Below are 14987 nucleotides of genomic sequence, written 5' to 3' on the forward strand. Positions count from 1 at the left end.
GACAGCCCTTTTGGTGCAATGTTTTTAAAAATTAAGGAGGATGATCTTGCCTTTGCGTTTTTCCTGGTATTCAAGTGTTTTATGTTGGAGCTCGCATAGTTATTTTGCTCTAATAATTAGTCATATTTACAGGCACAGTTGCAAAGTTGGGTGCCAGTGGTGAGTTGTACAGTATTAAATACTGCTCTACAAATAAGAGTCACGTTAGGCGCTCTGTATACTCATAGAAGAAGCATTCCCTACTTCTATTTTAAGTGCGTTCATTAAATGTGCTGTGATGACATGCATCCTTGAGCCATGAAGTGGAAAGCGCCTTCTGTAAATCTCTTTCCTGGTTTGATTTTGATGTAATCAAGAGATTCAAGGGCTTATTCAAACCTTGTATGGTACCTTAAGATGATAATCAGGTTTTCTGGAACAGAATTTGCTGTAGTGTATTCTTCTTTGCCTAGGTATTTGAATGGATCTAGTTCAGATTATGGACTACTTTGTACTGGTTTCCACCACTGTATCTCCTCCAGTGATGAAACAGTATTCAGGAAGTAAGTTTGTTGACAGATTTTTGATTTTCTCCTCCTCAGTCTAATGTGCCTTGGAGAAAGACAATTTTTTTTCTCACAAAGGAATGCTGGAGGGGGAGGATTTGGAAGTGTATGCATGCAAGTATGTTAAAGAGAGCCTGTAAGCAAAATTGAGATTGAAAGACATGCTACTTCAATTTTTGATAGATATGGATATGTAATGCTAGCCCTGTTTATGAAATCACTGAGGCTGCAGTTTATATGTCCCATATGTGAGAAGAGCGTTTAAATACATGCCTAAACATTTCACTGACATATGGGTATTGTCTAAGACATGCTTTCAGAGCCGTACATTGTTAGAGATCAGCTGGATTTAGGGACCATGTGAGTTCACAGGGCTATCAAGGTGGAAACGTGTTGTACTTTTTAAAAGACTGTAATGGATTCCCAGTCTCCCTGGTCTACAGCAGAGTTTAAGATGGGCCATAAATATTAATGATATCATAATTTCTAGCTTCTTTAAACAGTATGATCTCAGATACCCAGGGAAATGACAGAAACATGCTTTATTTCACTGTTCCCTAATTTTATTTTGTGTGCCCTCTGCTGGCTGTTTATCAGTGCAAAATGATCTGTGGCAGCACAAAGGCACCTGTGCTGAAAAAAAGCTCATCAATAATCTTGCCATGGTGTTTGATCTTTATTGGGAGTGCACTGGAGAGGGGAAATGAGCTTCTGATTTCATTGAAAATTACTTTCCAGTCTTGCAGAAGTCTGCAAAACTTGTGTGTTCAGAAGTGCTGAAATACAAGAATAGTATCTCCTGTCATTTGCCAGCACTCTTTGTCTTGGATTTTGGGCAACAAAGTCTATGCTTGTGTGTCATTTCAGGGAGGGATGTCCTTCTTAACCATCAATCAACAGGCTCTGAGTACTAGCTCCTAGCTCATGCTGTTTCTTACTGCCTGAGGTATCAGGGTGCAGCTCTTCCTTGAAAACTACTTGACAGCCTGGTCTGGTTATGCTGCCTCGTAAGAGCATTGCAGGACCAGTGTGACAGTGTTTCACAACCAGTCATTGCTAGTTCAGAAGTCCCTTGTGCCTCCTTTCATGTGTTTCCCCCCTGCCCAATATCTTCTTACACATAAATTATGTGCTCAAAAGAATCTGAACTTCACTTACTGTCAGCTTTGTCTATGCTCGCTAGTATTAGTTAACCAGTGCTTAATGTAGTTGTTGTTACCACTGTGTATGCAGTGATAGAGAAATAAAGACTGCTGGTTTCCTGTACAGAAACAGCAGGTATCGGCACTGCTTAGGTGATCATCTTCAGCACTGTATCCAGTCATTTTCAGTCGTAGATGAATTTTACTCAATGTGAAGATACCCTTTTGTCTTTATCTCATTCCACGTATCTGCAAACTGTTAACTGCAATGAAGTGAGTTATTTAATTAAAAGCTGCTCAGCAATTCTGCTGGTCATCAAGCACATCTGCAAATTTTAGAGAATATGTGTAAAGTGCTAGTAATATGTTCCTGATCAGACCATGTTGTCTAGTTGCTTTAAATGCAACAATACACCTAAAACTTTCTCTTTCCTGCATGAACACTTGAAGGGTTTCAAAGGCCTGCTTTTTATTCTGGTGCATAATTGTGGATTATGTGGTGAACATTATAGATTATCGTGAGACCAGGCAAATCTAAATGCACAAATCTAAAATAGTCTCACAGTGGAGGCAAAGGGGAAGACTAGAGCTGCTGCAGATGCCTCGGGAACCTAAGGCAAACAATTCTCACTGGAGCCTTGACTGCTCATCAGCTTGTTGGAGGAATTGATGAGCAGAGGTGGAAGGAGGGTGTGAATAAAACTTTGACTGAAAGGGAAAGACTAGTATTATTGACTTATTTAAAGATGAGATCTCTTGTTTTTCTGCAGGGTGTTATTTGTATTGGCTGTGCAGTGGAGCAGGTCATCTCTTTTGGTTGACTTTTAGGTTGTCTTTATTTGTATAGATATATTAGTACTAACTCAAAAACTGTTTTTAAGTTCGCCATTGACAGTGGGCATGAAACTTTAGCACAGTCCTTTGGTTTTTGTTCTAATATCCATGTAAAGAAAGAATATTGACCACTTTATGTAGATCATTAGGGGCATAAAATAGAGGAGGTGGAGAAGGAAGACTTTGGAAGATAAATAACAGACAAGAGGAGTTCAGTTGTTTATCTTGGTTAACCAATCTGTACAGAGGAGGCTAGTGGAGCACGTGATGGAGAAAGAAGGGGTTTGCACACCTTGAAGCATGGAGTATATTACATGTTATTAACAGTGACATGTCTCTGTAATAAAATAAAACAGGAGGAATAAAAAGGAATAATAATAACCTTCTGGGATTAAGCCTGGCAGAGTAAGTTACTCTAGGTGGGCTTTGCACAATTTTGATCACAGCTCACAGGGTTTTCCCATAACTCAGGGTGTCTGGTATGTTCTTTTAATTTAGAAATAGGAATTGTATGCCTTAAACAGTGGATACTGAGATATATCCCATCTCACATCAACCTGACATGTTTGTCTTTCCTTTATTAAAAACTGATTACTCTGGAAACTGCTGAGATTAAATAATTTATTTCCAATGGAGTCCAGATGGCTGTGATGACATTTTTTTCAATTTTTTTTTGGTAGAGACAGACAGTAGAAATAATTGGACAGTAGCAAGAAAACCCAATTTTGTATGCCTACCATGGAATATGATGAGATATAACAGTGCACATCCATCATTTTAATTACAGAGCTTGTGTTGTTTATGGGTCTGAAAACACAGCAGTTTAAAAGGAGAGGACACCTGAACTCCTGTCTTAGGGTAATAAAATGTTGCTGCAGTTAAGGCAGTAATGAATAGAGGGAAACAGACTCTTCTAACTATATTTTTTGTGAATTAATATATTTTCATTTATATATTGCGTAACATGCAAGTTGCGGGGAGACAGGTGCATGTATCACACAGGACTCTGACATCTGGGAGAACTTTCTGGGTGGCCTTGAATTTGTGACCCGCTCTGTTTAACTTACCCTTGTAGTTATTTCATTAAGCTACCAAGGGCTAGAAAATGGCTTGTTACTGAGATCACTTGACTTCATTTTTGCTTTTCAACATGTTCTGGAAAAGTCTTTGAGTCAGTTTGCTATGCTGCTTACTGAAGAGAACAACCTTGGGCTCCTGAGGAAAGTCTGTGCACATATGTCACATTGTATAATTGAATGTTTGAGTTACTCTTTTGCTGTGAAGTTGAGGTTGTCATACCTGTATGAGATTTGGGGGCAGGCAGGGAGAGCTGTCACATACTTCTTTAAGCTGTTTGAGGTGGTGCTTTCCTCCTGTTAGTTCTATACTGGTGCTTCCTAGAAAGAAACTTTGTGGTTCCTTTCTTTTTTTTAACAATTCGTTTCCTTAAAGTAAGTTTTAACTTTGTACCTGAACACAGGTACATGCTCAGTCATAGGTACTAACTCCTTTTGAATAGTCTCCCCTGTGTTTAGTCATCTGCTTGTATTTATTTTGTCTGTTTAAAGCTTTTAAAGCACCTAAGATTTACAAAAACTATGACAAGCGTAAACTGCACTAACGTCTTTGTTACATACGTATTTTTGTCTACCAGTACTACTAAGTGTTGTGCTTTTTGCTACATGTAATTCCAGCTCTCTCTGGGATCAATTACCTGTTGAACTACCTGAAGCAACCAATTTTGCCTGGCCTGGGTAACGAAGGTGAAAGTAACTTGATGTGGGTAAAGCCAGAAAGAGAAACAAAGTACATTGTCATTTTAGTTTCCTACAGCCGTGTGTAATGTCCTGTGGGCGTGAGCAAATGATCGCCTGCAAATCACAGGTTGGAGAATATATTCTGCCTGTGTTAGACTTAATGTAACCGTGTCTACCCTTTCTGGTGTGTTGCACAGGTTAACATTCAACCTTCTGAATGGCACCGTTCCGTATTGCTGCCACAGTCCTGGTTAGGATTTATGAATCGAGCCTACAGTGCAGTCCTGCAGGTAATTTTGAGGTACATAATTGTGCATGTTAATGCCTATCCAAGTGGTATGAGTTTTATTTTTACCAGCAAGAGCATTCATGCAAGTAAAATAATTTAAAAATAAAGCTTTAGGTGTTTACTGATAAAAATTTTTGAAAAGGAGATAAAAATGAGTCTTCTGGGATACTTTGTAGAAGGGTAACTTCTGCTTACAGTTCAAGTTCTTGCAGTCATATTCTTGTATCAAGTTGCAGAATGTGTCAATTCTTAATATTTTTAAAATGTGAAATTTTAGCTAGAGCTCTAACCTATTATTTTGGGTAGGAATTTTGTAGTAATAGTATCACAAAGGAAACAGAAGCTGTTGAGGGATGCTTCATTAAACAGAACTTCTCCAACCAGCATGTTATGCTGTCACGCTGTGAAGGACTAGTCTTGATTTTTCCACCCTATCTAATGACTAGAAAATATCCTAAAACCTCTCTTTCATTAGGTTAGCTGACATATCTAGAACAATGTAGTGTCATTTTGTTTTTCAACAGGGAAATGATCTAAAAAACTTTTAACAAATATCTGCGTTCTAGAAGGCTCTCTTTGTGCTACTGGAAGGGCGTATTTGTATTTCCAGACCATGTGAGCTGTTTCCAGTGTGAGCAGTGCAGGTTGCTGAGCAAATTCTAGAAGTTTTGGCTGTTCCTTCTTTTGCTGTGCAACAAAACATGTGCTTCTGTAACATTTGCAAAACATAATTGATCTTGGCCACCAGCAAACCAGCAGATTCTAAGCCGAGCCAGCCCCATTACAAAGCACCCAACAGCTTGTAACTACAGAGGGGGCTATTGTTGCTTGCATTTAGTTACTTTCCTGTTTTGTTTCCTCTCTGCGGCAAGATTTGACCAGAAGCTGGCATTTACCAGACTTGTTTCTGAACGCCTCTCAAGCATTTTGTGGCATTTTACATGGCAATAAAGCCTATTTTGCTTGTTTCTCAAGTCCCTTATTGGAGACTTAGTATCTAACTCCTTGTGCTTTTGTAGTACATTTCATCTGAGATGGCCAAAAAAACCTGCAGTCCAAGTAGTCTGGATAGTACATAATTCAGTTTTTCTGAATAGCTTGTAGAGTACTCATTTCTACGGTTTGGAGGCAGATGTTCATAGAGTCCAGCTCACCAAAACACTTTTGTGAGGGTTTTTTTCCCTTTGGACACCTGGAAGTCCTCTAGTCTTTTATTATGTATACTCACACACTTACACACTTCTTCCAGTTTGTGCATTCAGCATGCTTTTGAGACTGAAATCAACCTCATCATGATGATCCTATGGGATTTAGTAGAGAGCTTAAGCCAATGTTTACGTGTTTGGGGAAATTGTAATAGGTTTTTGCATAGTTTTTATGTAGCCTTCGATTTAGTCCGCTTCTTGAATATGCTCCTTCAGTCTCTGTGGAGAGTCACATTTTGAGTGGCATCTGAATTTACAGGATCAGCTCTCTTGCATTCTCAGGATTTTGTGCACACACAAACTATGAGAATTCAATACCTGAAACATGCAGCTTATGCGCCTGTGTTTTTCACTTAAAGCATAATAACTACTAAGGAGTAGTAACAGACAACCTAAAGAAGGTGAGATGTACTTGCCTCACAGTTGGAGGCAGAACATTTAACAAAGTTGCTTAATATATTTAGGTAACAATTGTTAGCGGCTAGAATCCATATCATCTTCTTTAAGGTACAGAAATAAGTAGGAGGTCACGGGGAGGTTGGGGTCATAGAATGGAAAAGGATGAGAAATTCTGCTTTAAGTAGTGAATCCAGAAGGTGATGTTTTATTCTTGGAATATATTTTAGTTAGCAGGCTTCTAAATCTCGTTCCCTGCTTGTTGTACTCCCTCCCAAGGAAACTTGACACTTTGCATGCTCTAGGAGAGATGTCTCCTAGTGGCCACTTGAGCCATCTGCAGCTTGTTTTCCTCAGAATTAAAAAATTATCAATTCTTTTACTTTTACTGTATTGTGTATTACAGTGGGATCACATATGAAAAGCAGTCAAGTTCACGTATGAAGTAGCCCTCAAGTGAAAGGCTACATCTGTTACCTAAGTGTTCTCTGAAGAAATCTTACGATGATTGGCCATGTAATATCCACTTCTGACTTACTCTGTAATTCTGCAGGGGAGGCAGGCAGAGCTGGAGATGCAGTTAAAACATGGAAAAGAGGATCCAGAAGAGGTGCAATACAAACAATTTACAGCCTGGCTCTGGTAAGGAAGTCCTGTCTGCTCCTGATCACTTGTAATGACAAGCGAGGGGTCAAAGGAGGGCAAGACTTCAAAGCCTTTAGTTTTGTAAGTAAGGCTGTAGGAGCACTAATTAAAAAATAACAAACAACAGACCACCACATATACAATGACCAAGGCAGGGGAGAGTGCGAATAAAGAGACTGCTGGGTGATTGTAAGGATTCCCATATATGGGTTCACAGGTGCCTTCCCTTTTACAGTTCCTGAAGCTTTGTGGTGTAAACAACTGGATGGAATGGAAAACTGTATTTGTTTTGTCATGTTGAAGCAGAGGGATTATGCAAAGAGAAAACTTACATGTGGAGACTTAAGTGAGCTGTCTCATTGAAAACAGCTTGATAAAACAAATGTAAGCCATGGTATGACGTATGATGTAGTGAACTGAGACACAGCTCAATTCGTATGGTAAATTGACAGTGCTGAGCCTGAGGTTGTTGTTTAAAACCAGACACCCTAATCCATATCCTCAGCTACTTCTGCTTCAGTCAGCTGAGGAGTGTCTCTCAGTCAGGATTTAGCCATGTATGTGCATGACCAGGGGGACAAGGTGGTAAGTAGGGGGCTTCATGCAGAGAAAGGACCACGTATCCATAGGCAGTATAAATATGTTTCTGTGCTTGTTCATAAGTGCATTGGGAATGAAATATGTACAAGTAAAACCAAAATGGCCTTTGCCCATTTCAGTCACAAAGGTGTTACTAAGTCCCACTCAAGAGGAGTACAAGATTTGTGTCTGTTGTTTTGGTCCAGCTAGTCTAGATTAGTGGGTTTCATAGTAGGATCCAGAAAGATACACTATAGTAGAAGAGATTATTTAGGTAGCAGGTGGCACAATTTTCTGTTGTTGCTCTACCCGATCCCTTTCTTGATAGGGTATAAAGAGAAAACATTTTATCTTTCTCTTTAGGAGAATGCCTATAGCAGTGCTGCTTTTATAGATTTCTCCTGAGCTGATTTCTGTTCTGTATTTCCTAAGTAGTGTTAATGTCAAAAATGAACAGACTTCCCTTAAACAGTAGCGAAATAAAAGCAGTAAGTAACTGGGGAGCACAGTATTAGCTTTCATATCTTTTCCTGTTCTCCCTTAACTGCTTGGTGCTTCAGGGCTCTAACTTCAGTACCCATTAAGCATTCGTGTTGCCCACTGGGTTTAACCTGGTTGTAGAGAACTTCATATAAGCTGTAGTGTTAATGCTTTATTGTTTAAGTACTGTGCAATTTTGCATTGGTATTTGCCAAGTTGGTCTAAGTGTTTCTAGTGGAGCTGGGTTTGAAACTGTGCAAAGATGGTGTGGTTGTGAAGGAAAGTCTGAGTAGGTCTCTTTTAAAGCCTGAGAATAACTCAGTCTTATAACATATGGCCCTATTTTATTAGGCATACATTTTTAGTCTTCTAATCACATGTTGTGGAACTGTGGTTGGAGTGTAGCTTTTTCTGTAGGGTGGCAGTCGTGGCCAGGATGGTGTTGTATGTTGCTGTATAGAGGATCTCTTTTCTTACCCAAACCTAGCAATACAGAAGATTCGCTGCATCTCTGCTTCTGTCTTTATATGAATGCAAAACTAAACAAATGCAAACAAGTACCCTATTATAAATCAACTACAGTAATGTGTAAGAAACTAACCACTCCTATGGTTTTCATTTAAATGGATTCAGGTTACTATACTGCCTAATAGCATAACTGCCCATAGTGGTTTCCAGCACTATAGTAAGTGCTGGATAAATTGTTACAGTTGTCTGTTGTAAAACATTTTTATTTTATTATGCTAAGACATAGCACAGTGATCTGGAAACTTACGTGTAACAGCTCCAAGGACAGATTTACAGCTATTGTATGCACCCACATTTTACAAGAACTGGAATGAAGTCAAATAAGAGCCCTTTATAAAACATTGGTAGTGCACACGAGCATGAAGAAATGTTCAGTGGTACATAAGCACGTTTACAGTTTAATGCTTGTGATTAATTTGCGCTAAGTCTTCTAGTAGCTAGATGAGATAAATGTTAACCTAGGATAAATGTGTGTAAGGTATAAGGAGAAATTAACTGAGTTCGTGCTATAATATAATGAACATGATGTAAATTCTTTCCGTTTCTATTGCAGGGTCAGAGATATGTTGACCGATGTTATTAAAGGTGCTTCCAGGTAAGAACTACTGGTGTATTACAGATGAAAATGAGGTCTTTTTTGTGGCAGAAGATGTAAGATGATAAATTCTGCAATTGGTTATCTACCCAGTTTCATGATTTCAGGAAAGGAACTCTTTCCCGCCTTGTGCTTTCAGATTTTTACCACTGACTGTCAGGCTGATGCCTAATTTTTTGAGTAAAGCCTGGGTAGTGCTATATGGGCTGTGTGTTACATGTTTTGGTTTTTAACGCTTTGTCTCAAGTAGCTTCATTTATGTAGAAGCTGAGTGGTCTTTAGTGGAGTATTGGCCCTTCAAAACTGTCGCACTTTCTGTTAAGGTATCTGTCTCTGTGCCCAGATGTCCCAAAAGGCAGGAAATTACATGTTTTCAGGTTGTGAAAGGCTTGTTCATTTGCTATTAGAATTAGCATGGCTTTCAGGCAGCAGTATCGTAACCTTCCTTCATAGGCTGCTGAGGTGGTTGGACTTCCTCCTTTCACTCTCCACTGGCAGCTAGCTTCCTATTTAACGTTGCCCTTGGTTAACCTGAAATTGGCCACTTGCACCAGGTTAAGCAAAAGCATCAAAAATAGTGAATCTTCATAAGAACAAGTACTTAGAGGATGCCATATCATAAAGATGTCATCAGTGAAAGAATTGCAGGGAAATCTCACAGGCCGTTTCAACATTGGTATTCTTGTAAATGTATAAAAGACCAGTTTGAAATATTTTTGCAACTTGAGAGTTCTGGAGATTTTAATTAAGACTTTCCATAAAGGTTTGAACTTTTCCTTTTTTAACTTATCATCATTCAGATATTTAAAACATTCCCAGCTGTTCCATTTCCTTACCTGTTGGTCCATCTTGAAGGAGTCAGTTAAAGAGGGTTGAAATAGGAAGATCTGTTTGATATTTTAGTTACTCAGTAAAAATACCAGTGTTCTAAGATAGTAAAAAGAGATAAATAAAAGAGGAACAAAATAACAAACTTCAAATATATCATATTCTGTGTCCTGGGATTAACATTATGGTTTTAGTTACAGAAGTTCATTAGCAAAACTAGTTGAGGTAGGAGCATTGCCTAATTTGAGAGGGATGGATGAATAACATGCAGCTTCCATGAGCATGTAGATTTAAGTTTCTGTCTGAAGTACATAATGAAATGTAACCTTTTAGATGTTGTTGATCAACAGGAACAAAGGTTCTGTACATAGATTAGGAAGTTATTTAAGGCAAGAGATATGGGGGAGATTTCAAAGAAATTAACTAAGCACCTACTTGTAATTATTTTGAAGTGTCTCTTACCTGAAAGGAGGTAGTTTTATTGTTCCAAACAGGAGAGGTCAATGACTTTCCACTAAGATCTGTGTGCCTTATTTTAAGAAGCAAACCACTATCGTAGTTTAACCCCAGCCAGCAACTAAGTGCCACATAACGAATCTCTCACCACCCCAGACCCTGCCCTCCTCTGGTGGGATGGAGAGGAGAATCAGAAAAATGTAAAACCCATGGGTTAAGAAGAGTTTAGTAATTGAAATAAAGTAAATAATAATAATAATAACAACAACAAGAAAAAAAATTGTAATGAAGAGGAGAGGGAGAGAGAGAGGAATAAAACCTAAGGGAGAAAAAAAACAAGTGATGCGCAATACAGCTGCTCACCACCCACTGACCGATGCCCAGCCGGTCCCTGAGCAGTGATCAGCAGCTCCTGGCCAACTCCCCCTGATTTATATACTCAGCTTGATGTCCCGTGTTGTGGAATATCCCTTGGCTAGTTCAGATCAGCTGTCCTGGCGCTGCTCCCTCAGAGCTTCTTGTACACCTACTCACTGGCAGAGCATGGGAGACTGAAAAGTCCTTGAATTAGACTAAGTACTACTTAGCAACAACTAAACCATCAGTGTGTTAACAACATTATTCTTCTATTAAATCCAGAACACAGCATTGTACCAGCTACTAAGAAAAAGATGAATTCTATTCCAGCCAAAACCAGGACAACCAGAAATCCAGAAAGTATTTTTGTTAAGAAAATGAGATCTTTGGGTCTGAACAAATGCCTAAATTTGCAGTGTAGGTGTATTTTTACTGCAACAGTTGAGGAAGTTTTTAGAAATGGAACACTGATGCAAAAAGTATAGTACACTGTCAACTGAGAGAGTTCCAACAAGATTATATTGCATATAACATTATATATGTTTTCTGGGAATGACTGGGTTATCAACATTTATCTTTTCATGAAACTGAGCACAATTATATTCTTTCCTATTTGTAGGTAGCAGATATTTTTTTCTTGGTTCCTTAAAAGTAAACATTTGCACTGTGGTGGAAGTTACTACTCTTTGAAACCTGTTATTTTCCTTTATGTTACTGTTTTCATAACACAGGGGAGTAACTTTAAACTTTTTTTTTAAGCTGAGATTTCAGTGATGGCAGCTCTGCTAAATCTTCTGAACAGATGCTGTTGCAGTGAAGTGGCACCTGCCTCTCTACCGTTCTCTGTTTGAAGAGCTTTTTTTGTTGTTCTGTGTAGAGATAGTACTAGCTAAGAACAACTGGTGCATTTCTGTGAGTGCTACTTGCTCTGCAGAGTGGCAGGCTTCATTATAGTGGAAGCAAGCTTCTGGTTTTATACAGCTTTGTTTGTGCTAGGCTTTATATAAAAGGCAAACAAGAAAAAAGACTGAAACACTTCTGTCCTCCATTCTTTCTCTAATTCCTGAGATGAAACGCGATAGACTTTTGCTGAGCTAGAAGGCAGCTCAATACATTTGCTAGGTACAAAGGCTTTCCCTTGTGGAACACCTATGGCATAATGTTTTTGCATTGAGATACGTGTTTTGTTGTCTGCATCTCTATTATGCTTCTTAACTGTGCCTTTTTCTGTCCAGAGACAGCCCAGTGGTGAAAGGAAACTGTATTTTTGCCTTAACTGGTCTTGCAGTTGCTGTAGCCAAATACGAAAGCAGTCTTTCCTCAGACGCTGAAGGGATGCCTGAGGTGAGTCAATCTGCGAAAAAAGTTCTCTACTTTTAGTGAAATAGAATGAAGCAATATGACCAGGTGTTTGGGGCCTGGTAAGTGGATGTGAAGTACTTCATATTTTGAAGTTCAGATTTCACCCTGCTCAGTGAATGCCATCTGGTAGCTGCTGTGTGATCTGTACAAAAGCAGTCAGAGTTTGTAGGTGCCTTCTCACAAAAAACATAATGACTTAATACATTTTTTTATTGGTGTTGACAGATGAGATAGAGGTCTAGCGCACACTGAAACCCAGCCAGACTCTTTCTTACCATTTTTGCTTTCACTGCATAGAACCTGATCAAAAGTAGTGTCTGGAGGGTCAGCATTGGCAAGTAAATATGCTTCTTACTGTATGTAAGCATGGCAAAATAGTCTCATTCCTGATGGATCATAGCTGGAATATCAACTGCTGAGCTTCTGTTCAGCTAGGACACGATTTAAGAAAAAAAATAAGCATCATTATTTGATTTTGGTTTTTACAGACTGAACCCGATTTTATTCCCACAAAACACTGGATTTATATGGTCACAGAGACTCTCTTTAGTATTGTGAATAGCCGCTATCATCCTAAAGGTCAAGTCTTCCCATGTTTCTACCAGGTATGTGTTGTGGTGTTAAAGGCAACCAAATAACGTCTGTATTTCGGAGTTCTTAGTGTGGAATTTCCTGTTTCTGTTTGCCCTGTAGTAGTTATAATAGAGGAGAATCAAAATTTTTCTTGCTTTTGTTCTTTTTATTTCGTTATGTTTTTTGCTTTTATTTGGGTTTGCCTTGAGTTTTTGTCTTTATTACCAAAATAGTAAAAACTACATGTGAGGACACATGAATGAAAGAAATTTTTAAAACAAAAAAAATCCATCAAAACCTAAGAATATTTGGCACATATGTACAAAACAAAACTTTTTAATATGAACAGACTCTCCTCAAACCACACTATCAAATCCTGGAGTGATTCTGACACCGTTCTTTAGGGCTCTGAAATCTTTTTCAATACTTTCTCAAAATGTGATAGTTATGGAGCCAGTGTTTCTTATTTTACAGTACCTCTTGAACCCCTGAGGGTCAGTAGTTGTATAGTATGTGCTTGCAGTGTGATAACCAGCCTGAAATTCTCAAGCCATATCAGGCAGTTCTTAAGTAGGGTCTTGAAATGGACTGAAAGCTCAATATAGACCTTAAGGAATAGGTATTGTTAACTCTTTGACTATCTGTTATCAAAACAAGATTGGAGATTCTTTGTGTCATGGGTGCGGAAGGGAACTTGGGTCCTACAAGGCCAAATACCAGCCTGCTAATGTGTCATAATGTTTTCTAACCAGAACTTTAACTGCATTCATGAGCTGTGTTTGGTCCAGTAATGAGATGTTAGCATCAAAAAGCTGAAAATGGATCCTGAGTCAGCTTTGGCATGTCATCACGGATAGGGGACATACATCACCAAAACAAATGTAGTGTTAAATAAATGCAAGGCTGGTTGGACATAAGGAAATTCAACCACTTGGTTAGCAGTAGCAGTTCTTGTTAGATTGTTCTGTCATTCTTGCCTTTGAAAATAATACTGTTTAAAAAAGGTATTTTTGAGATGGAACAATGTGACAATGCTCCATTTCTAAAATCCGCTTACTTCAAAAAAATTTTAAAATCTTATGTGTGTAAAATTCTAGGGCACACAGTTGAAATCACTGTCTTGCAGAGTGCCTTGCATCCTGGAGTTTTTTTCTTTTCTTTTTCAGAGTTGCATATGGAAATTGACAAATATACATTAGGCTATCATTTACAGTCAGTCCAAACTTGCTTTATAAGTAGAGGTAGCTGTATGGATTTTACCTTTCAAAACGGAAAGGAATTAAAAACATTTGTAAGAGATCTTTCTTCAAGAAATCTCTACTGGTTATCTTGCAAAATCTCATGGTATTTTTTATCCTAGGTGTGATGGTTTTAAGTTAGTGCTTTTTCCAGCTCACTAAATTCTTAGTGTGTTATAATTACAGAAGTACACTAACATCATGGCTGGTTTCTGTTTTTCTGATCGTGCTGCTGCATATTTTAACAGGGAAGGTGAAAACTAAAATAGTCCAATGTATTTATGTGCCTACTAGCTGTTAAAATCTAGTTGCAACCTATCTTATTTTGTTTACAGTTTCATACTTAACAATCTTATTTACGCTTAGAAAATACATTATGAATAGAATTGTTACCAGAGGCAATTCCATGAAATGCTGTTTATTGTCAGATTGGAGTACATCTGTGCTGCTGTTTGCTCTATATGTATTTATTTTAAATTCCTAAAGTGCTGAGTGTTACTACCTGGAAAGGAGATCTATTTTCTTCCCTTCTTTTATGTTTTTCTAGAAATCCTATTCAGGTGAAAATACTGCTAGTATTATAGCTCGTTCCTGTGCCGCCACTGCTTTGTCTCTCCTAGTGCCAGTTTTCATTGTATCATGCAAGGAGAAGGTGGAGGAGGTCCTGAGTATGCTGACTGACAGGTTACCTGGGAAACCAAATGCTGATGAGTCTCAAGCTGTTCAAATCCATGTTGGCCTTGGTTTGGGGATGTTTATCTCATGTTCCTATGAAGAAAAACTCAGGTAAGGATTACTATATGTAATGTAGGTATGCAAATAACTTAATTTTTCAGCATATGGCCTTAAGTTCTGAAGAATTATTTACAAGTCATAGGCAAATGATTTTGAGGGGATCTGCAATGTTTCTTAAAAGGGGTCTTTTGTTACCAGTCTTTACCACACCACCCCCAGTGCTATCCTGGATATTTTGCCATTTTTTCAGGATGGATGATTAATTTTCATAATACCCTAAGGTAAGTGTGCAAAGAGTCAGCTAGAAGAGGCGCACGCTTGTTTTTAAACAGCACTAGCTGCCCTAGGAGGCTTAATTGTAAAGTAATTCACAATATAGTAAAATAATTCACAATAAATTCTCATTGGTTTCTTTCTAAGTGGTGCTCTGGACACTGGATAGT

At 38.4% G+C, this 14987-nt stretch overlaps 1 protein-coding gene across 3 annotated transcripts in view; it reads left to right on the forward strand.

Annotated features, from left to right (window-relative positions):
• Positions 1–14987, forward strand: part of FOCAD (focadhesin) — a 121481-nt gene that overhangs the window by 79635 nt on the left and 26859 nt on the right. For all 3 annotated transcript variants that reach the window (XM_055698464.1, XM_055698465.1, XM_055698466.1), the window contains exons 23-28: positions 4476–4568; positions 6722–6810; positions 8954–8995; positions 11872–11980; positions 12487–12603; positions 14357–14595. In XM_055698464.1, coding sequence (XP_055554439.1) covers positions 4476–4568; positions 6722–6810; positions 8954–8995; positions 11872–11980; positions 12487–12603; positions 14357–14595 — 689 coding nt within the window. The remainder of the gene's footprint in view (positions 1–4475; positions 4569–6721; positions 6811–8953; positions 8996–11871; positions 11981–12486; positions 12604–14356; positions 14596–14987) is intronic.

The sequence above is a fragment of the Falco cherrug genome, chromosome Z (assembly GCF_023634085.1).
Source record: "Falco cherrug isolate bFalChe1 chromosome Z, bFalChe1.pri, whole genome shotgun sequence".
Classification (NCBI taxonomy): Eukaryota; Metazoa; Chordata; class Aves; order Falconiformes; family Falconidae; genus Falco; species Falco cherrug.